Source organism: Telmatherina bonti (genome assembly GCF_933228915.1).
Source record: "Telmatherina bonti genome assembly, chromosome: 13".
Taxonomy (NCBI): Eukaryota; Metazoa; Chordata; class Actinopteri; order Atheriniformes; family Telmatherinidae; genus Telmatherina; species Telmatherina bonti.
The window spans coordinates 2,215,876-2,237,911 of NC_136611.1; the positions used below are offsets into that span (position 1 = coordinate 2,215,876).

At 52.2% G+C, this 22,036-nt stretch overlaps 1 protein-coding gene across 1 annotated transcript in view; it reads left to right on the forward strand.

Moving 5' to 3' along the window:
* nelfb (negative elongation factor complex member B) overlaps nucleotides 1-22,036 on the forward strand; it is a 35,546-nt gene that overhangs the window by 1,120 nt on the left and 12,390 nt on the right. The window contains 6 exon segments of the mRNA XM_079251384.1: nucleotides 1,282-1,442; nucleotides 1,525-1,624; nucleotides 10,658-10,888; nucleotides 16,526-16,711; nucleotides 16,804-16,916; nucleotides 16,993-17,095. Coding sequence (XP_079107510.1) covers nucleotides 1,282-1,442; nucleotides 1,525-1,624; nucleotides 10,658-10,888; nucleotides 16,526-16,711; nucleotides 16,804-16,916; nucleotides 16,993-17,095 — 894 coding nt within the window.

Below are 22,036 nucleotides of genomic sequence, written 5' to 3' on the forward strand. Positions count from 1 at the left end.
TTATGTTGATGTCCACAGTCTTCCACTTTGCAGCTTTTCTGCTATATTTAGTGATTATTTAATCTCATATCACGGTTCTAAAGAGAAGGAGACTGTCAACATGTTTTCCTGGTGATATCGGAGACTTGTGAAGCTAACGTGACAATAACTTAAGTGTGTTCCTGATTTTATTTGATTAAAATGTCACAAATTTATTTGGACAGAATGTTTCATGTTTTAGTTCATTCATTTTCTAAACCGCTTAATCCAGGTCAGGGTGGCGGGGAGCCTATCCCAGCAGGGTACACCCTGGACAGCTCGCCGGTCCATCGCAGGGACACACAGAGACACACAACCACTCAGTCCTCGCGGCGAGTTAGAGGAACCAGTTAACCCAACATCACTTCTCTGGAGGGAGGGAGGAAGCTGGAGAACCCGGAGAACCCAGCAGATACGGGGAGAACATGCAGATTCCACACAGAAGTCCACACCTCGTCCCAACTGAGGATCAAACAAGCGACCTTCTTGCTGTGAAGCCACAGTGCTGACCACTATGCCACCGTGCAGATCATGTTTCTAGTTTATTATTGGCTCCTGTGGATTTAAAAGGATCCTTTGAGAAAATTTCCGACACTTTTACCTGATTCATACCCCCCCCCCCCCCCCCCCACCAGGCCCGCCCCCCGTACCCCGAGTGCTCCCCAATAAGAGGGGGTGTAGGAAGACCCCCGCCCCCCCCATCCACCCGCCTATTTAGTGTGTGCGTGGGTGGGTCGTGGTTGTAGTGCAAATAAAAAAGGGAGGGCCATGGGGGGGTGGGACCAGCTGCTGCCAGACAGCCAGACCCCCCCTCCTCAGCACTCCCTTGTGTGTGTTAAGTGTGTGTGCTGCTTGTGTAAATGTAATAGTGTCTAGGTTGTGAGTAAAATCGGGGGGAGAGGCCTCAACGGGAGGGGATGGGAAAGGGCCCCCGCTGTAGCTCCAAGGCGCCTGTCCCCTCCAAACCCTAAATGGATGTCGGTGTCCATGTTGTAATTAAAATTCAGGGGGGCCGGTGGCCGCCGGGGTCCATCGGGAAATGCGGGTTCCCGCCAGCACTTCAGTGACGGATGTCATGAAACAGGAAGTTGTGTTACGTGATCTGGCGGGTCGTCGCCTGAACGTTGATCATTTCCCACCTTTACCTGGAAATGCAGAAACCGCGGTGATGCCGGCTGTCTGTCCGTCTGTAACACGCCGGCCGTGTTTGTCCCAGTCCGAGCTGGTCTAACTGGTAAATTCCCGCTGATTGTGTTTCTGCAGATGGAAAACGGCATCCTGCTGCCGACGCTGCAGTCCGCGCTCCCCTTCCTGGACCTCCACGGGACACCTCGTCTGGAGTTCCACCAGTCCGTCTTCGACGAGCTGCGGGAGAAGCTGATGGAGCGCGTTGCCGTCATCGCGGAGGGGAAGGAAGACGACAGGTTGGTTGTTTTGTTGCTTTGACGATGTTTCTGATCATCCAGCCGCCGTTTCCACGCTGCGCTCTCCTCCATGTTCCTACAGATACAAGAAGCTGGAGGAGCTGCTGGAGAAGAGCTTCCCGCTGGTCAGGATGCCGTCCATCCAGCCGGTGGTGATGCAGGTGCTGAAGTACCTCCCCAAGGCAGGTTTTACAACTCCACACTTTCATTCAGCTCAGCTGGATCGGTACCGGCTCGGTTTACAACCAGGTTATTAATCAGATTCCTCCGTTTATAATAACTGTGTTGCTATGGAAACCAATGGATCGGGTCCATCAGGACCAGAACCAAGAAGGAAATCCTCCATCTGGACCAGAACCAGGAAGAAAAACCTCCATCTGGACCAGAACCAGGAACGTAAACCTCCATCAGGACCAGAACCAGGAACGTAAACCTCCATCAGGACCAGAACCAGGAAGGAAAACCTCCATCAGGACCAGAACCAGGAAGGAAAACCTCCATCAGGACCAGAACCAGGAGGAAAAACCTCCATCAGAACCAGAACCAGGAGGGAAAACCTCCATCAGAACCAGAACCAGGAGGGAAAACCTCCATCAGGACCAGAACCAGGAAGGAAAACCTCCATCAGGACCAGAACCAGGAAGGAAAACCTCCATCAGGACCAGAACCAGGAAGGAAAACCTCCATCAGGACCAGAACCAGGAAGGAATTCCGGTCATTCTGGACGTAAATAATCCTGGATCAGTTTTTCTTTGTGACTCTGAGACAGGATGGTGAATATTCTGGGAATATGACCCAGGTGGAAGAAGGTGGTTCTAGAAGCAGGTCCTGGTCCAGAACTAGTCCGGGTTCCTCACTGTGGTCCTGAAGCAGAAGTTTTACGACCCTGAGAGCCTCAATGATCCAGAAACCTCAGTGAGAAAATTCAGTCATCCGAGTCTTCATGTGACGGCTGGTTTCATCACGGAGGAGGCGTCTAGAGCTTGTTGGTCCAGGTTCTGAACCCGGAGGAACTCCATGACTTCCTCGGATACTCACAAAGCTGTAAGCGTAGAACCTGAAATGGATGCAATCAGACAAGTCCAGACCAGGGGGTGGCCATGAGGTGGTCTCTGGTGGTCTCCTGATTGGTGTCGTTCCTCTCTGGGTCGGCTTGGTGTCGTTCCTCGTGCCGGTCGGCTTGGTGTCGTTCCTCCTGCGGGTCGGCTTGGTGTCGTTCCTCCTGCGGGTCGGCTTGGTGTCGTTCCTCTGCCGGTCGGCTTGGTGTCGTTCCTCTGCCGGTCGGCTTGGTGTTGTTCCTCCTGCCGGTCGGCTTGGTGTTGTTCCTCCTGCCGGTCGGCTTGGTGTCATTCCTCTCTGGGTTGACTTGGTGTCGTTCCTCTCTGGGTCGACTTGGTGTCGTTCTTCTGCCGGTCGGCTTGGTGTTGTTCCTCCTGCGGGTCGGCTTGGTGTCGTTCCTCTGCCGGTCGGCTTGGTGTTGTTCCTCCTGCAGGTCGGCTTGGTGTCGTTCCTCCTGCCGGTCGGCTTGTTGTCGTTCCTCCTGCCGGTCGGCTTGTTGTCGTTCCTCCTGCCGGTCGGCTTGGTGTCGTTCCTCCTGCGGGTCGGCTTGGTGTCGTTCCTCCTGCCGGTCGGCTTGGTGTCGTTCCTCTCTGGGTCGACTTGGTGTCGTTCCTCTGCGGGTCGACTTGGTGTCGTTCCTCGTGCCGGTCGGCTTGGTGTCGTTCCTCCTGCGGGTCGGCTTGGTGTCGTTCATCCTGCCGGTCGGCTTGGTGTCGTTCCTCCTGCCGGTCGGCTTGGTGTCGTTCCTCCTGCCGGTCGGCTTGGTGTTGTTCCTCCTGCCGGTCGGCTTGGTGTTGTTCCTCCTGCCGGTCGGCTTGGTGTCATTCCTCTCTGGGTTGACTTGGTGTCGTTCCTCTGCGGGTCGACTTGGTGTCGTTCCTCTGCCGGTCGGCTTGGTGTCGTTCCTCCTGCCGGTCGGCTTGGTGTCGTTCCTCTGCCGGTCGGCTTGGTGTCGTTCCTCCTGCGGGTCGGCTTGGTGTCGTTCCTCTACCGGTCGGCTTGGTGTCGTTCCTCTGCCGGTCGGCTTGGTGTTGTTCCTCCTGCGGGTCGGCTTGGTGTTGTTCCTCCTGCCGGTCGGCTTGGTGTTGTTCCTCTCTGGGTCGACTTGGTGTCGTTCCTCTGCGGGTCGACTGGGTGTCGTTCCTCCTGCCGGTCGGCTTGGTGTCGTTCCTCTACCGGTCGGCTTGGTGTCGTTCCTCCTGCCGGTCGGCTTGGTGTCGTTCCTCCTGCCGGTCGGCTTGGTGTCGTTCCTCTGCCGGTCGGCTTGGTGTCGTTCCTCTGTCGGTCGGCTTGGTGTCGTTCCTCTACCGGTCGGCTTGGTGTCGTTCCTCCTGCGGGTCGGCTTGGTGTTGTTCCTCCTGCGGGTCGGCTTGGTGTCGTTCCTCTGCCGGTCGGCTTGGTGTCGTTCCTCTGCCGGTCGGCTTGGTGTCGTTCCTCTACCGGTCGACTTGGTGTCGTTCCTCTCTGGGTCGGCTTGGTGTTGTTCCTCCTGCCGGTCGGCTTGGTGTCATTCCTCTCTGGGTCGACTTGGTGTCGTTCCTCTCTGGGTCGACTTGGTGTCGTTCCTGTCTGGGTCGACTTGGTGTCGTTCCTCTCTGGGTCGACTTGGTGTCGTTCCTCTCTGGGTCGACTTGGTGTCGTTCCTCTCTGGGTCGACTTGGTGTCGTTCCTCTGCGGGTCGACTTGGTGTCGTTCCTCTCTGGGTCGACTTGGTGTCGTTCCTCTGCGGGTCGACTGGGTGTCGTTCCTCCTGCCGGTCGGCTTGGTGTCGTTCCTCCTGCCGGTCGGCTTGGTGTCGTTCCTCCTGCCGGTCGGCTTGGTGTCGTTCCTCCTGCCGGTCGGCTTGGTGTCGTTCCTCTACCGGTCGGCTTGGTGTCGTTCCTCCTGCCGGTCGGCTTGGTGTCGTTCCTCCTGCCGGTCGGCTTGGTGTCGTTCCTCTGCCGGTCGGCTTGGTGTCGTTCCTCTGCCGGTCGGCTTGGTGTCGTTCCTCCTGCCGGTCGGCTTGGTGTCGTTCCTCCTGCCGGTCGGCTTGGTGTCGTTCCTCCTGCGGGTCGGCTTGGTGTCGTTCCTCTGCCGGTCGGCTTGGTGTCGTTCCTCTGCCGGTCGGCTTGGTGTCGTTCCTCTACCGGTCGACTTGGTGTCGTTCCTCTCTGGGTCGGCTTGGTGTTGTTCCTCCTGCCGGTTGGCTTGGTGTCATTCCTCTCTGGGTCGACTTGGTGTCGTTCCTCTCTGGGTCGACCTGGTGTCGTTCCTCTCTGGGTCGACTTGGTGTCGTTCCTCTCTGGGTCGACTTGGTGTCGTTCCTCTGCGGGTCGACTTGGTGTCGTTCCTCTCTGGGTCGACTTGGTGTCGTTCCTCTCTGGGTCGACTTGGTGTCGTTCCTCTGCGGGTCGACTTGGTGTCGTTCCTCTGCGGGTCGACTTGGTGTCGTTCCTCTGCGGGTCGACTTGGTGTCGTTCCTCTCTGGGTCGGCTTGGTGTCGTTCCTCTCTGGGTCGACTTGGTGTCGTTCCTCTGCGGGTCGACTTGGTGTTGTTCCTCCTGCGGGTCGGCTTGGTGTTGTTCCTCCTGCCGGTCGGCTTGGTGTCGTTCCTCTGCCGGTCGGCTTGGTGTCGTTCCTCTACCGGTCGACTTGGTGTCGTTCCTCTCTGGGTCGGCTTGGTGTTGTTCCTCCTGCCGGTCGGCTTGGTGTCATTCCTCTCTGGGTCGACTTGGTGTCGTTTCTCTCTGGGTCGACTTGGTGTCGTTCCTCTCTGGGTCGACTTGGTGTCGTTCCTCTCTGGGTCGACTTGGTGTCGTTCCTCTGCGGGTCGACTTGGTGTCGTTCCTCTCTGGGTCGACTTGGTGTCGTTCCTCTCTGGGTCGACTTGGTGTCGTTCCTCTGCGGGTCGACTTGGTGTCGTTCCTCTACCGGTCGGCTTGGTGTCGTTCCTCCTGCCGGTCGGCTTGGTGTCGTTCCTCCTGCCGGTCGGCTTGGTGTCGTTCCTCTGCCGGTCGGCTTGGTGTCGTTCCTCTGCCGGTCGGCTTGGTGTCGTTCCTCCTGCCGGTCGGCTTGGTGTCGTTCCTCCTGCCGGTCGGCTTGGTGTTGTTCCTCCTGCGGGTCGGCTTGGTGTCGTTCCTCTGCCGGTCGGCTTGGTGTCGTTCCTCTGCCGGTCGGCTTGGTGTCGTTCCTCTACCGGTCGACTTGGTGTCGTTCCTCTCTGGGTCGGCTTGGTGTTGTTCCTCCTGCCGGTCGGCTTGGTGTCATTCCTCTCTGGGTCGACTTGGTGTCGTTCCTCTCTGGGTTGACTTGGTGTCGTTCCTCTCTGGGTCGACTTGGTGTCGTTCCTCTGCGGGTCGACTTGGTGTCGTTCCTTTCTGGGTCGACTTGGTGTCGTTCCTCTGCGGGTCGACTTGGTGTCGTTCCTCTGCGGGTCGACTTGGTGTCGTTCCTCTGCGGGTCGACTTGGTGTCGTTCCTCTCTGGGTCGGCTTGGTGTCGTTCCTCTCTGGGTCGGCTTGGTGTCGTTCCTCTCTGGGTCGACTTGGTGTCGTTCCTATGCGGGTCGACTTGGTGTTGTTCCTCCTGCGGGTCGGCTTGGTGTTGTTCCTCCTGCCGGTCGGCTTGGTGTCATTCCTCTCTGGGTCGACTTGGTGTCGTTCCTCTGCGGGTCGGCTTGGTGTCGTTCCTCTCTGGGTCGACTTGGTGTCGTTCCTCTGCGGGTCGACTTGGTGTTGTTCCTCCTGCGGGTCGGCTTGGTGTTGTTCCTCCTGCCGGTCGGCTTGGTGTCGTTCCTCTGCCGGTCGGCTTGGTGTCGTTCCTCTGCCGGTCGGCTTGGTGTCGTTCCTCCTGCCGGTCGGCTTGGTGTCGTTCCTCCTGCCGGTCGGCTTGGTGTTGTTCCTCCTGCCAGTCGGCTTGGTGTCGTTCCTCCTGCCAGTCGGCTTGGTGTCATTCCTCTCTGGGTTGACTTGGTGTCATTCCTCTCTGGGTTGACTTGGTGTCGTTCCTCTGCGGGTCGACTTGGTGTCGTTCCTCTGCGGGTCGACTGGGTGTCGTTCCTCCTGCCGGTCGGCTTGGTGTCGTTCCTCTACCGGTCGGCTTGGTGTCGTTCCTCCTGCCGGTCGGCTTGGTGTCGTTCTTCCTGCCGGTCGGCTTGGTGTCGTTCCTCTGCCGGTCGGCTTGGTTTCGTTCCTCTACCGGTCGACTTGGTGTCGTTCCTCTCTGGGTCGGCTTGGTGTTGTTCCTCCTGCCGGTCGGCTTGGTGTCATTCCTCTCTGGGTCGACTTGGTGTCGTTCCTCTCTGGGTTGACTTGGTGTCGTTCCTCTCTGGGTCGACTTGGTGTCGTTCCTCTGCGGGTCGACTTGGTGTCGTTCCTCTCTGGGTCGACTTGGTGTCGTTCCTTTCTGGGTCGACTTGGTGTCGTTCCTCTGCGGGTCGACTTGGTGTCGTTCCTCTGCGGGTCGACTTGGTGTCGTTCCTCTGCGGGTCGACTTGGTGTTGTTCCTCCTGCCGGTCGGCTTGGTGTCATTCCTCTCTGGGTCGACTTGGTGTCGTTCCTCTCTGGGTCGACTTGGTGTCGTTCCTCTCTGGGTCGACTTGGTGTCGTTCCTCTGCGGGTCGACTTGGTGTCGTTCCTCTCTGGGTCGACTTGGTGTCGTTCCTCTCTGGGTCGACTTGGTGTCGTTCCTCTGCGGGTCGACTTGGTGTCGTTCCTCTCTGGGTCGGCTTGGTGTCGTTCCTCTCTGGGTCGACTTGGTGTCGTTCCTCTCTGGGTCGACTTGGTGTCGTTCCTCTCTGGGTCGACTTGGTGTCGTTCCTCTGCGGGTCGACTTGGTGTCGTTCCTCTGCGGGTCGACTTGGTGTCGTTCCTCTGCGGGTCGACTTGGTGTTGTTCCTCCTGCGGGTCGGCTTGGTGTTGTTCCTCCTGCGGGTCGGCTTGGTGTCGTTCCTCTGCCGGTCGGCTTGGTGTCGTTCCTCTGCCGGTCGGCTTGGTGTCGTTCCTCTGCCGGTCGGCTTGGTGTCGTTCCTCTACCGGTCGACTTGGTGTCGTCCCTCTCTGGGTCGGCTTGGTGTTGTTCCTCCTGCCGGTCGGCTTGGTGTCGTTCCTCTCTGGGTCGACTTGGTGTCGTTTCTCTCTGGGTCGACTTGGTGTCGTTCCTCTCTGGGTCGACTTGGTGTCGTTCCTCTCTGGGTCGACTTGGTGTCGTTCCTCTGCGGGTCGACTTGGTGTCGTTCCTCTCTGGGTCGACTTGGTGTTGTTCCTCTCTGGGTCGACTTGGTGTCGTTCCTCTGCGGGTCGACTGGGTGTCGTTCCTCCTGCCGGTCGGCTTGGTGTCGTTCCACTACCGGTCGGCTTGGTGTCGTTCCTCCTGCGGGTCGGCTTGGTGTCGTTCCTCCTGCGGGTCGGCTTGGTGTCGTTCCTCCTGCCGGTCGGCTTGGTGTCGTTCCTCTACCGGTCGGCTTACGTCGTTCCTCCTGCCGGTCGGCTTGGTGTCGTTCTTCCTGCCGGTCGGCTTGGTGTCGTTCCTCTGCCGGTCGGCTTGGTGTCGTTCCTCTGCCGGTCGGCTTGGTGTCGTTCCTCTACCGGTCGGCTTGGTGTCGTTCCTCCTGCCGGTCGGCTTGGTGTTGTTCCTCCTGCGGGTCGGCTTGGTGTCGTTCCTCCTGCCGGTTGGCTTGGTGTCGTTCCTCCTGCCGGTCGGCTTGGTGTCGTTCCTCTGCCGGTCGGCTTGGTGTCGTTCCTCTGCCGGTCGGCTTGGTGTCGTTCCTCTGCCGGTCGGCTTGGTGTCGTTCCTCCTGCCGGTCGGCTTGGTGTTGTTCCTCCTGCGGGTCGGCTTGGTGTCGTTCCTCTGCCGGTCGGCTTGGTGTCGTTCCTCTGCCGGTCGGCTTGGTGTCGTTCCTCTACCGGTCGACTTGGTGTCGTTCCTCTCTGGGTCGGCTTGGTGTTGTTCCTCCTGCCGGTCGGCTTGGTGTTGTTCCTCCTGCCGGTCGGCTTGGTGTCATTCCTCTCTGGGTCGACTTGGTGTCGTTCCTCTCTGGGTCGACTTGGTGTCGTTCCTCTCTGGGTCGACTTGGTGTCGTTCCTCTGCGGGTCGACTTGGTGTCGTTCCTCTCTGGGTCGACTTGGTGTCGTTCCTCTCTGGGTCGACTTGGTGTCGTTCCTCTGCGGGTCGACTTGGTGTCGTTCCTCTGCGGGTCGGCTTGGTGTCGTTCCTCTCTGGGTCGACTTGGTGTCGTTCCTCTGCGGGTCGACTTGGTGTTGTTCCTCCTGCGGGTCGGCTTGGTGTTGTTCCTCCTGCCGGTCGGCTTGGTGTCGTTCCTCTGCCGGTCGGCTTGGTGTCGTTCCTCTGCCGGTCGGCTTGGTGTCGTTCCTCTACCGGTCGACTTGGTGTCGTCCCTCTCTGGGTCGGCTTGGTGTTGTTCCTCCTGCCGGTCGGCTTGGTGTCATTCCTCTCTGGGTCGACTTGGTGTCGTTTCTCTCTGGGTCGACTTGGTGTCGTTCCTCTCTGGGTCGACTTGGTGTCGTTCCTCTCTGGGTCGACTTGGTGTCGTTCCTCTGCGGGTCGACTTGGTGTCGTTCCTCTCTGGGTCGACTTGGTGTCGTTCCTCTGCGGGTCGACTTGGTGTTGTTCCTCCTGCGGGTCGGCTTGGTGTTGTTCCTCCTGCCGGTCGGCTTGGTGTTGTTCCTCCTGCCGGTCGGCTTGGTGTAATTCCTCTCTGGGTCGACTTGGTGTCGTTCCTCTGCGGGTCGGCTTGGTGTCGTTCCTCTCTGGGTCGACTTGGTGTCGTTCCTCTGCGGGTCGACTTGGTGTTGTTCCTCCTGCGGGTCGGCTTGGTGTTGTTCCTCCTGCCGGTCGGCTTGGTGTCATTCCTCTCTGGGTCGACTTGGTGTCGTTCCTCTGCCGGTCGGCTTGGTGTCGTTCCTCCTGCCGGTCGGCTTGGTGTTGTTCCTCCTGCCGGTCGGCTTGGTGTTGTTCCTCCTGCCAGTCGGCTTGGTGTCATTCCTCTCTGGGTTGACTTGGTGTCGTTCCTCTGCGGGTCGACTTGGTGTCGTTCCTCTGCGGGTCGACTTGGTGTCGTTCCTCTGCGGGTCGACTGGGTGTCGTTCCTCCTGCCGGTCGGCTTGGTGTCGTTCCTCTACCGGTCGGCTTGGTGTCGTTCCTCCTGCCGGTCGGCTTGGTGTCGTTCTTCCTGCCGGTCGGCTTGGTGTCGTTCCTCTGCCGGTCGGCTTGGTGTCGTTCCTCTACCGGTCGGCTTGGTGTCGTTCCTCCTGCCGGTCGGCTTGGTGTTGTTCCTCCTGCGGGTCGGCTTGGTGTCGTTCCTCTGCCGGTCGGCTTGGTGTCGTTCCTCTGCCGGTCGGCTTGGTGTCGTTCCTCTCTGGGTCGACTTGGTGTCGTTCCTCTCTGGGTCGACTTGGTGTCGTTCCTCTCTGGGTCGACTTGGTGTCGTTCCTCTCTGGGTCGGCTTGGTGTTGTTCCTCCTGCCGGTCGGCTTGGTGTCATTCCTCTCTGGGTCGACTTGGTGTCGTTCCTCTCTGGGTCGACTTGGTGTCGTTCCTCTCTGGGTCGACTTGGTGTCGTTCCTCTCTGGGTCGACTTGGTGTCGTTCCTCTGCGGGTCGACTTGGTGTCGTTCCTCTCTGGGTCGACTTGGTGTCGTTCCTCTCTGGGTCGACTTGGTGTCGTTCCTCTGCGGGTCGACTTGGTGTCATTCCTCCTGCCGGTCGGCTTGGTGTCGTTCCTCCTGCCGGTCGGCTTGGTGTCGTTCCTCCTGCCGGTCGGCTTGGTGTCGTTCCTCCTGCCGGTCGGCTTGGTGTCGTTCCTCTGCCGGTTCGGCTTGGTGTCGTTCCTCTGCCGGTCGGCTTGGTGTCGTTCCTCCTGCCGGTCGGCTTGGTGTCGTTCCTCCTGCCGGTCGGCTTGGTGTCATTCCTCTCTGGGTCGACTTGGTGTCGTTCCTTTCTGGGTCGACTTGGTGTCGTTCCTCTGCGGGTCGACTTGGTGTCGTTCCTCTGCGGGTCGACTTGGTGTCGTTCCTCTGCGGGTCGACTGGGTGTCGTTCCTCCTGCCGGTCGGCTTGGTGTCGTTCCTCCTGCCGGTCGGCTTGGTGTTGTTCCTCCTGCCGGTCGGCTTGGTGTCGTTCCTCTGCCGGTCGGCTTCATGCTGCATGTCGTTCTTCCTGCAGGTGCCTGAGAAGAAGCTGAAGATGGTGATGGCAGACAAAGAGCTGTACAAGGTGTGTGCTGTGGAGGTGAAGCGGCAGATCTGGCAGGACAACCAGGCTCTGTTTGGGGACGAGGTGTCTCCTCTGCTGAAGCAGTACATTGTGGAGAAGGAGTCGGCTCTGTTCAGCAGCGACCTCTCCATCCTTCACAACTTCTTCAGCCCTTCTCCGAAAACACGCCGCCAGGGTGAGGTGAGCTGGCTGTGTTCAGGTTAGCGAGGTTCTCCATCCCCAGTCTGGCAAGAAGATGGATTCATTCTGGTCAATTAAATTTCACTTCTTTTATTTTCTTATTTTATTTTATTTTTCTGTTAAATTCCATAAATTTAACTTCGTTTCATTACATTTTTGTTATTTTTAAGTCATTTTAGTTCATTTTAATTCACTTCTTTTAACTTTATTTCATTTTTCACAGTTAGATTTGCTAATTTTGGTTCATATTTTATCATTTCAGTTCATTTTTATGTAGTTTAAGCTCATTTCGATTCCATCATTTAATTTCTGTTCAGTAGAAATCAGTTTGTTTTATTTCCATTTAGATCATTTCTATTATTTCACACCTTTATTTAAAGGGTTCCTATGATGGTATTTGGAGTTTTCTGAGCTTCCTACAGTGTTACAGTGTTGAATCCTCATCAGACATGTGAACGACACTGTTTTTTATCACCTAAACGCATGTTTGAGTTTGAGTTTGAGTTCCAGCACGCTCTCCGTTCGGTTTCCATGGCGACAGAAAACGCGTGGTTTTAGAGAGTTTTTTCTACGTGGAAATCCTTGTGACGTCCCGGGGGATAAGGTTGGGTGATTGGTTACCTTCTACTGGTTAACAAGGGCATGTACAAATACATCAGGCAGGTGGAAAACGTGGGATAAAGTTATTTCCAACGATGGCTGATGAGTTTACCAAAGAGAGACATCCTGCTGCATTCGTTGCTGTGGGTTGCTGTTTTCCACTTCGTTTTCAGGCTCTGATTCAGGTTCCAACATGTAGGGCTGGATGCTATGTGTTGACATCGTATTTTGTTTTTTTATTGAGTTCATATGAGCCTAATCCTTCTGTTTATGAGACGTTACAATGACGGTGAAAGCAGGTGCGGTGCGCGCTCCCGATGTAGTGCAGTGGCAGGAGGCGGGGCTTAATGCGGAAGAGTCTCAATCCACTCGTTTTGCCCGCAGGCTGATCTGACAGCCTACGGAGAGGGTCGGTCTGAAGTAAATAAAGCCATTTGGGACAATAACTCCATCAATCCCAGTCCTTCTGGTCTCAGAAATAAAAATAAATTAGCCTGAAATGCACAGAATAGTTCCACACCTCTGGTTTACGACACATCAGGACATTTTACAGTCCCGGTCCAGTGGAACCAGTTGATCCAGTCCATTTCCGATCCAGGCTTTTCATCCTTGTTTCTGTCCTTCGCTCGCCAGACGGTGAAATGTTTCTGTTTAGTGTGACGGATGAAAGTCTGCTGGTGCTTCATGTTTGTCCCGTTCTGGATCTGGTTCTGTTGTGGTTTACTGACGGTTCTCGCCCCGTATGGCAGGTGGTTCTGAACGGTTCTGGATCTGGTTCTGTTGTGGTTTACTGACGGTTCTCGCCCCGTATGGCAGGTGGTTCTGAACGGTTCTGGATCTGGTTCTGTTGTGGTTTACTGACGGTTCTCGCCCCGTATGGCAGGTGGTTCTGAACGGTTCTGGATCTGGTTCTGTTGTGGTTTACTGACGGTTCTCGCCCCGCATGGCAGGTGGTTCTGAACGGTTCTGGATCTGGTTCTGTTGTGGTTTACTGACGGTTCTCGCCCCGCATGGCAGGTGGTTCTGAACGGTTCTGGATCTGGTTCTGTTGTGGTTTACTGACGGTTCTCGCCCCGTATGGCAGGTGGTTCTGAACGGTTCTGGATCTGGTTCTGTTGTGGTTTACTGACGGTTCTCGCCCCGTATGGCAGGTGGTTCTGAACGGTTCTGGATCTGGTTCTGTTGTGGTTTACTGACGGTTCTCGCCCCGTATGGCAGGTGGTTCTGAACGGTTCTGGATCTGGTTCTGTTGTGGTTTACTGACGGTTCTCGCCCCGCATGGCAGGTGGTTCTGAACGGTTCTGGATCTGGTTCTGTTGTGGTTTACTGACGGTTCTCGCCCCGCATGGCAGGTGGTTCTGAACGGTTCTGGATCTGGTTCTGTTGTGGTTTACTGACGGTTCTCGCCCCGCATGGCAGGTGGTTCTGAACGGTTCTGGATCTGGTTCTGTTGTGGTTTACTGACGGTTCTCGCCCCGCATGGCAGGTGGTTCTGAACGGTTCTGGATCTGGTTCTGTTGTGGTTTACTGACGGTTCTCGCCCCGCATGGCAGGTGGTTCTGAACGGTTCTGGATCTGGTTCTGTTGTGGTTTACTGACGGTTCTCGCCCCGTATGGCAGGTGGTTCTGAACGGTTCTGGATCTGGTTCTGTTGTGGTTTACTGACGGTTCTCGCCCCGCATGGCAGGTGGTTCTGAACGGTTCTGGATCTGGTTCTGTTGTGGTTTACTGACGGTTCTCGCCCCGCATGGCAGGTGGTTCTGAACGGTTCTGGATCTGGTTCTGTTGTGGTTTACTGACGGTTCTCGCCCCGCATGGCAGGTGGTTCTGAACGGTTCTGGATCTGGTTCTGTTGTGGTTTACTGACGGTTCTCGCCCCGCATGGCAGGTGGTTCTGAACGGTTCTGGATCTGGTTCTGTTGTGGTTTACTGACGGTTCTCGCCCCGTATGGCAGGTGGTTCTGAACGGTTCTGGATCTGGTTCTGTTGTGGTTTACTGACGGTTCTCGCCCCGCATGGCAGGTGGTTCTGAACGGTTCTGGATCTGGTTCTGTTGTGGTTTACTGACGGTTCTCGCCCCGCATGGCAGGTGGTTCTGAACGGTTTTGGATCTGGTTCTGTTGTGGTTTACTGACGGTTCTCGCCCTGCATGGCAGGTGGTTCTGAACGGTTCTGGATCTGGTTCTGTTGTGGTTTACTGACGGTTCTCGCCCCGCATGGCAGGTGGTTCTGAACGGTTCTGGATCTGGTTCTGTTGTGGTTTACTGACGGTTCTCGCCCCGCATGGCAGGTGGTTCTGAACGGTTCTGGATCTGGTTCTGTTGTGGTTTACTGACGGTTCTCGCCCCGTATGGCAGGTGGTTCTGAACGGTTCTGGATCTGGTTCTGTTGTGGTTTACTGACGGTTCTCGCCCCGCATGGCAGGTGGTTCTGAACGGTTCTGGATCTGGTTCTGTTGTGGTTTACTGACGGTTCTCGCCCCGTATGGCAGGTGGTTCTGAACGGTTCTGGATCTGGTTCTGTTGTGGTTTACTGACGGTTCTCGCCCCGTATGGCAGGTGGTTCTGAACGGTTCTGGATCTGGTTCTGTTGTGGTTTACTGACGGTTCTCGCCCCGCATGGCAGGTGGTTCTGAACGGTTCTGGATCTGGTTCTGTTGTGGTTTACTGACGGTTCTCGCCCCGCATGGCAGGTGGTTCTGAACGGTTCTGGATCTGGTTCTGTTGTGGTTTACTGACGGTTCTCGCCCCGCATGGCAGGTGGTTCTGAACGGTTCTGGATCTGGTTCTGTTGTGGTTTACTGACGGTTCTCGCCCCGCATGGCAGGTGGTTCTGAACGGTTCTGGATCTGGTTCTGTTGTGGTTTACTGACGGTTCTCGCCCCGCATGGCAGGTGGTTCTGAACGGTTCTGGATCTGGTTCTGTTGTGGTTTACTGACGGTTCTCGCCCCGCATGGCAGATGGTTCTGAACGGTTCTGGATCTGGTTCTGTTGTGGTTTACTGACGGTTCTCGCCCCGCATGGCAGGTGGTTCTGAACGGTTCTGGATCTGGTTCTGTTGTGGTTTACTGACGGTTCTCGCCCCGCATGGCAGGTGGTTCTGAACGGTTCTGGATCTGGTTCTGTTGTGGTTTACTGACGGTTCTCGCCCCGCATGGCAGGTGGTTCTGAACGGTTCTGGATCTGGTTCTGTTGTGGTTTACTGACGGTTCTCGCCCCGCATGGCAGGTGGTTCTGAACGGTTCTGGATCTGGTTCTGTTGTGGTTTACTGACGGTTCTCGCCCCGCATGGCAGGTGGTTCTGAACGGTTCTGGATCTGGTTCTGTTGTGGTTTACTGACGGTTCTCGCCCCGTATGGCAGGTGGTTCTGAACGGTTCTGGATCTGGTTCTGTTGTGGTTTACTGACGGTTCTCGCCCCGTATGGCAGGTGGTTCTGAACGGTTCTGGATCTGGTTCTGTTGTGGTTTACTGACGGTTCTCGCCCCGTATGGCAGGTGGTTCTGAACGGTTCTGGATCTGGTTCTGTTGTGGTTTACTGACGGTTCTCGCCCCGCATGGCAGGTGGTTCTGAACGGTTCTGGATCTGGTTCTGTTGTGGTTTACTGACGGTTCTCGCCCCGCATGGCAGGTGGTTCTGAACGGTTCTGGATCTGGTTCTGTTGTGGTTTACTGACGGTTCTCGCCCCGTATGGCAGGTGGTTCTGAACGGTTCTGGATCTGGTTCTGTTGTGGTTTACTGACGGTTCTCGCCCCGTATGGCAGGTGGTTCTGAACGGTTCTGGATCTGGTTCTGTTGTGGTTTACTGACGGTTCTCGCCCCGCATGGCAGGTGGTTCTGAACGGTTCTGGATCTGGTTCTGTTGTGGTTTACTGACGGTTCTCGCCCCGCATGGCAGGTGGTTCTGAACGGTTCTGGATCTGGTTCTGTTGTGGTTTACTGACGGTTCTCGCCCCGCATGGCAGGTGGTTCTGAACGGTTCTGGATCTGGTTCTGTTGTGGTTTACTGACGGTTCTCGCCCCGCATGGCAGGTGGTTCTGAACGGTTCTGGATCTGGTTCTGTTGTGGTTTACTGACGGTTCTCGCCCCGTATGGCAGGTGGTTCTGAACGGTTCTGGATCTGGTTCTGTTGTGGTTTACTGACGGTTCTCGCCCCGCATGGCAGGTGGTTCTGAACGGTTCTGGATCTGGTTCTGTTGTGGTTTACTGACGGTTCTCGCCCCGCATGGCAGGTGGTTCTGAACGGTTCTGGATCTGGTTCTGTTGTGGTTTACTGACGGTTCTCGCCCCGCATGGCAGATGGTTCTGAACGGTTCTGGATCTGGTTCTGTTGTGGTTTACTGACGGTTCTCGCCCCGCATGGCAGGTGGTTCTGAACGGTTCTGGATCTGGTTCTGTTGTGGTTTACTGACGGTTCTCGCCCCGCATGGCAGGTGGTTCTGAACGGTTCTGGATCTGGTTCTGTTGTGGTTTACTGACGGTTCTCGCCCCGCATGGCAGGTGGTTCTGAACGGTTCTGGATCTGGTTCTGTTGTGGTTTACTGACGGTTCTCGCCCCGCATGGCAGGTGGTTCTGAACGGTTCTGGATCTGGTTCTGTTGTGGTTTACTGACGGTTCTCGCCCCGCATGGCAGGTGGTTCTGAACGGTTCTGGATCTGGTTCTGTTGTGGTTTACTGACGGTTCTCGCCCCGTATGGCAGGTGGTTCTGAACGGTTCTGGATCTGGTTCTGTTGTGGTTTACTGACGGTTCTCGCCCCGCATGGCAGGTGGTTCTGAACGGTTCTGGATCTGGTTCTGTTGTGGTTTACTGACGGTTCTCGCCCCGTATGGCAGGTGGTTCTGAACGGTTCTGGATCTGGTTCTGTTGTGGTTTACTGACGGTTCTCGCCCCGCATGGCAGGTGGTTCTGAACGGTTCTGGATCTGGTTCTGTTGTGGTTTACTGACGGTTCTCGCCCCGTATGGCAGGTGGTTCTGAACGGTTCTGGATCTGGTTCTGTTGTGGTTTACTGACGGTTCTCGCCCCGTATGGCAGGTGGTTCTGAAACTGACTCAGATGATCGGGAAGAACGTGAAGCTGTACGACATGGTGCTGCAGTTCTTACGGACGCTCTTCCTGCGCACGCGGAACGTGCACTACTGCACGCTGAGAGCAGAGCTGCTGATGTCACTACACGACCTGGACATCAGCGAGATCTGCTCCGTGGACCCGTGCCACAAGGTGAGCTGGTAGAACCGGACCCGGTGTTCTGCGCCTCCATCCAGCCTGACAACCGATCAGCTGATTTATCCTGATTTCCTTCATTCACACAGTTCACCTGGTGTTTGGACGCCTGCATCCGGGAGAAGTTTGTGGACGGGAAGCGAGCCAGAGAGCTGCAGGGGTTCCTGGACGGCGTGAAGAAGGGACAGGAGCAAGTGCTCGGGTAACGGCGGTCTCCTCAGCACCGCTGCTGATGGCCGCGAGTGCACGAGTCACCGGAGGGTTTCTGCTGCTTTCAGGGACCTGTCCATGATCCTGTGCGACCCGTTTGCCTGCAACACGTTGGTCCTGAGCATCATGAGGAACTTACAGGAGCTGCTGAGTCAAGACGCCTTACCCAGAGTGAGTCACGCTTCCAGGAAGCCGCGCACTGATTGGCCGGCAGCAGATAATGCCAGGCGAGCACCACTCTTATCAACAGTCTGAAAGGCAACATCTGGCCACTTTGTAGAAATTAATCAATAGGACCGAAAAAAATAACCAATCAGGTCGCAGAAAGCTGTCGTCACGGAAACATTAAAAATCTGCTTTCAGTAAATCAGTCTGATAGCATCAGGAGTTAAAACCAGCGTGGCTGCAGGCTGACGTCTCCGCTGCTTCACGATCAACACGCTGATTAGTACCAATTATCACACACATTCACACGGAATTATTACTCCAAATATTCACACGGAATTATTACTCCAAACATTCACACGGAATTATCACTCCAAACATTCACACGGAATTATTACTCCATACATTCACACGGAATTATCACTCCAAACATTCACACGGAATTATCACTCCATACATTCACACGGAATTATCACTCCAAACATTCACACGGAATTATTACTCCAAACATTCACACGGAATTATTACTCCAAACATTCACACGGAATTATCACTCCAAACATTCACACGGAATTATCACTCCATACATTCACACGGAATTATCACTCCATACATTCACACGGAATTATCACTCCATACATTCACACGGAATTATCACTCCATACATTCACACGGAATTATCACTCCATACATTCACACGGAATTATTACTCCAAACATTCACACGGAATTATTACTCCAAACATTCACACGGAATTATTACTCCATACATTCACACGGAATTATCACTCCATACATTCACACGGAATTATTACTCCAAACATTCACACGGAATTATTACTCCATACATTCACACGGAATTATTACTCCAAACATTCACACGGAATTATTACTCCAAACATTCACACGGAATTATTACTCCAAACATTCACACGGAATTATTACTCCAAACATTCACACGGAATTATTACTCCATACATTCACACGGAATTATTACTCCATACATTCACACGGAATTATCACTCCAAACATTCACACGGAATTATTACTCCAAACATTCACACGGAATTATCACTCCATACATTCACACGGAATTATTACTCCAAACATTCACACGGAATTATTACTCCAAACATTCACACGGAATTATTACTCCAAACATTCACACGGAATTATTACTCCATACATTCACACGGAATTATTACTCCATACATTCACACGGAATTATTACTCCAAACATTCACACGGAATTATTACTCCAAACATTCACACGGAATTATCACTCCATACATTCACACGGAATTATCACTCCATACATTCACACGGAATTATTACTCCATACATTCACACGGAATTATCACTCCAAACATTCACACGGAATTATTACTCCAAACATTCACACGGAATTATTACTCCAAACATTCACACGGAATTATTACTCCAAACATTCACACGGAATTATTACTCCAAACATTCACACGGAATTATTACTCCAAACATTCACACGGAATTATTACTCCAAACATTCACACGGAATTATTACTCCAAACATTCACACGGAATTATTACTCCAAACATTCACACGGAATTATTACTCCAAACATTCACACGGAATTATTACTCCATACATTCACACGGAATTATTACTCCATACATTCACACGGAATTATTACTCCAAACATTCACACGGAATTGTTACTCCAAACATTCACACGGAATTATCACTCCATACATTCACACGGAATTATCACTCCAAACATTCACACGGAATTATTACTCCAAACATTCACACGGAATTGTTACTCCAAACATTCACACGGAATTATCACTCCATACATTCACACGGAATTATCACTCCAAACATTCACACGGAATTATTACTCCAAACATTCACACGGAATTATTACTCCAAACATTCACACGGAATTATTACTCCAAACATTCACACGGAATTATTACTCCAAACATTCACACGGAATTATTACTCCATACATTCACACGGAATTATCACTCCATACATTCACACGGAATTATTACTCCAAACATTCACACGGAATTATTACTCCATACATTCACACGGAATTATTACTCCAAACATTCACACGGAATTATTACTCCAAACATTCACACGGAATTATTACTCCAAACATTCACACGGAATTATTACTCCAAACATTCACACGGAATTATTACTCCATACATTCACACGGAATTATTACTCCATACATTCACACGGAATTATCACTCCAAACATTCACACGGAATTATTACTCCAAACATTCACACGGAATTATTACTCCAAACATTCACACGGAATTATCACTCCAAACATTCACACGGAATTATTACTCCATACATTCACACGGAATTATTACTCCATACATTCACACGGAATTATTACTCCAAACATTCACACGGAATTATTACTCCAAACATTCACACGGAATTATTACTCCAAACATTCACACGGAATTATTACTCCAAACATTCACACGGAATTATCACTCCAAACATTCACACGGAATTATTACTCCAAACATTCACACGGAATTATTACTCCAAACATTCACACGGAATTATCACTCCAAACATTCACACGGAATTATTACTCCAAACATTCACACGGAATTATTACTCCATACATTCACACGGAATTATCACTCCATACATTCACACGGAATTATTACTCCAAACATTCACACGGAATTGTTACTCCAAACATTCACACGGAATTGTTACTCCAAACATTCACACGGAATTATTACTCCAAACATTCACACGGAATTATTACTCCAAACATTCACACGGAATTATTACTCCAAACATTCACACGGAATTATTACTCCAAACATTCACACGGAATTGTTACTCCAAACATTCACACGGAATTATTACTCCAAACATTCACACGGAATTATCACTCCAAACATTCACACGGAATTATTACTCCATACATTCACACGGAATTATCACTCCATACATTCACACGGAATTATTACTCCAAACATTCACACGGAATTATCACTCCAAACATTCACACGGAATTATCACTCCATACATTCACACGGAATTATCACTCCATACATTCACACGGAATTATCACTCCATACATTCACACGGAATTATCACTCCAAACATTCACACGGAATTATTACTCCATACATTCACACGGAATTATTACTCCAAACATTCACACGGAATTATTACTCCATACATTCACACGGAATTATCACTCCATACATTCACACGGAATTATCACTCCATACATTCACACGGAATTATCACTCCAAACATTCACACGGAATTATTACTCCAAACATTCACACGGAATTATCACTCCAAACATTCACACGGAATTATTACTCCAAACATTCACACGGAATTATTACTCCAAACATTCACACGGAATTATTACTCCATACATTCACACGGAATTATCACTCCATACATTCACACGGAATTATCACTCCATACATTCACACGGAATTATTACTCCAAACATTCACACGGAATTGTTACTCCAAACATTCACACGGAATTGTTACTCCAAACATTCACACGGAATTATTACTCCAAACATTCACACGGAATTATTACTCCAAACATTCACACGGAATTATTACTCCAAACATTCACACGGAATTATTACTCCATACATTCACACGGAATTATCACTCCATACATTCACACGGAATTATCACTCCATACATTCACACGGAATTATTACTCCAAACATTCACACGGAATTGTTACTCCAAACATTCACACGGAATTGTTACTCCAAACATTCACACGGAATTATTACTCCAAACATTCACACGGAATTATTACTCCAAACATTCACACGGAATTATTACTCCAAACATTCACACGGAATTATTACTCCAAACATTCACACGGAATTATTACTCCAAACATTCACACGGAATTATTACTCCAAACATTCACACGGAATTATCACTCCAAACATTCACACGGAATTATTACTCCATACATTCACACGGAATTATCACTCCATACATTCACACGGAATTATTACTCCAAACATTCACACGGAATTATCACTCCAAACATTCACACGGAATTATCACTCCATACATTCACACGGAATTATCACTCCATACATTCACACGGAATTATCACTCCATACATTCACACGGAATTATCACTCCAAACATTCACACGGAATTATTACTCCATACATTCACACGGAATTATTACTCCAAACATTCACACGGAATTATTACTCCATACATTCACACGGAATTATCACTCCATACATTCACACGGAATTATCACTCCAAACATTCACACGGAATTATCACTCCAAACATTCACACGGAATTATCACTCAATACATTCACACGGAATTATCACTCCATACATTCACACGGAATTATTACTCCAAACATTCACACGGAATTATTACTCCATACATTCACACGGAATTATCACTCCAAACATTCACACGGAATTATTACTCCAAACATTCACACGGAATTATTACTCCATACATTCACACGGAATTATCACTCCATACATTCACACGGAATTATCACTCCATACATTCACACGGAATTATCACTCCAAACATTCACACGGAATTATCACTCCATACATTCACACGGAATTATCACTCCAAACATTCACACGGAATTATCACTCCATACATTCACACGGAATTATTACTCCAAACATTCACACGGAATTATCACTCCAAACATTCACACGGAATTATTACTCCAAACATTCACACGGAATTATCACTCCATACATTCACACGGAATTATCATTCCAAACATTCACACGGAATTATCACTCCAAACATTCACACGGAATTTTCACTCCAAACATTCACACGGAATTATCACTCCATACATTCACACGGAATTATCACTCCAAACATTCACACGGAATTATCACTCCAAACATTCACACGGAATTATCA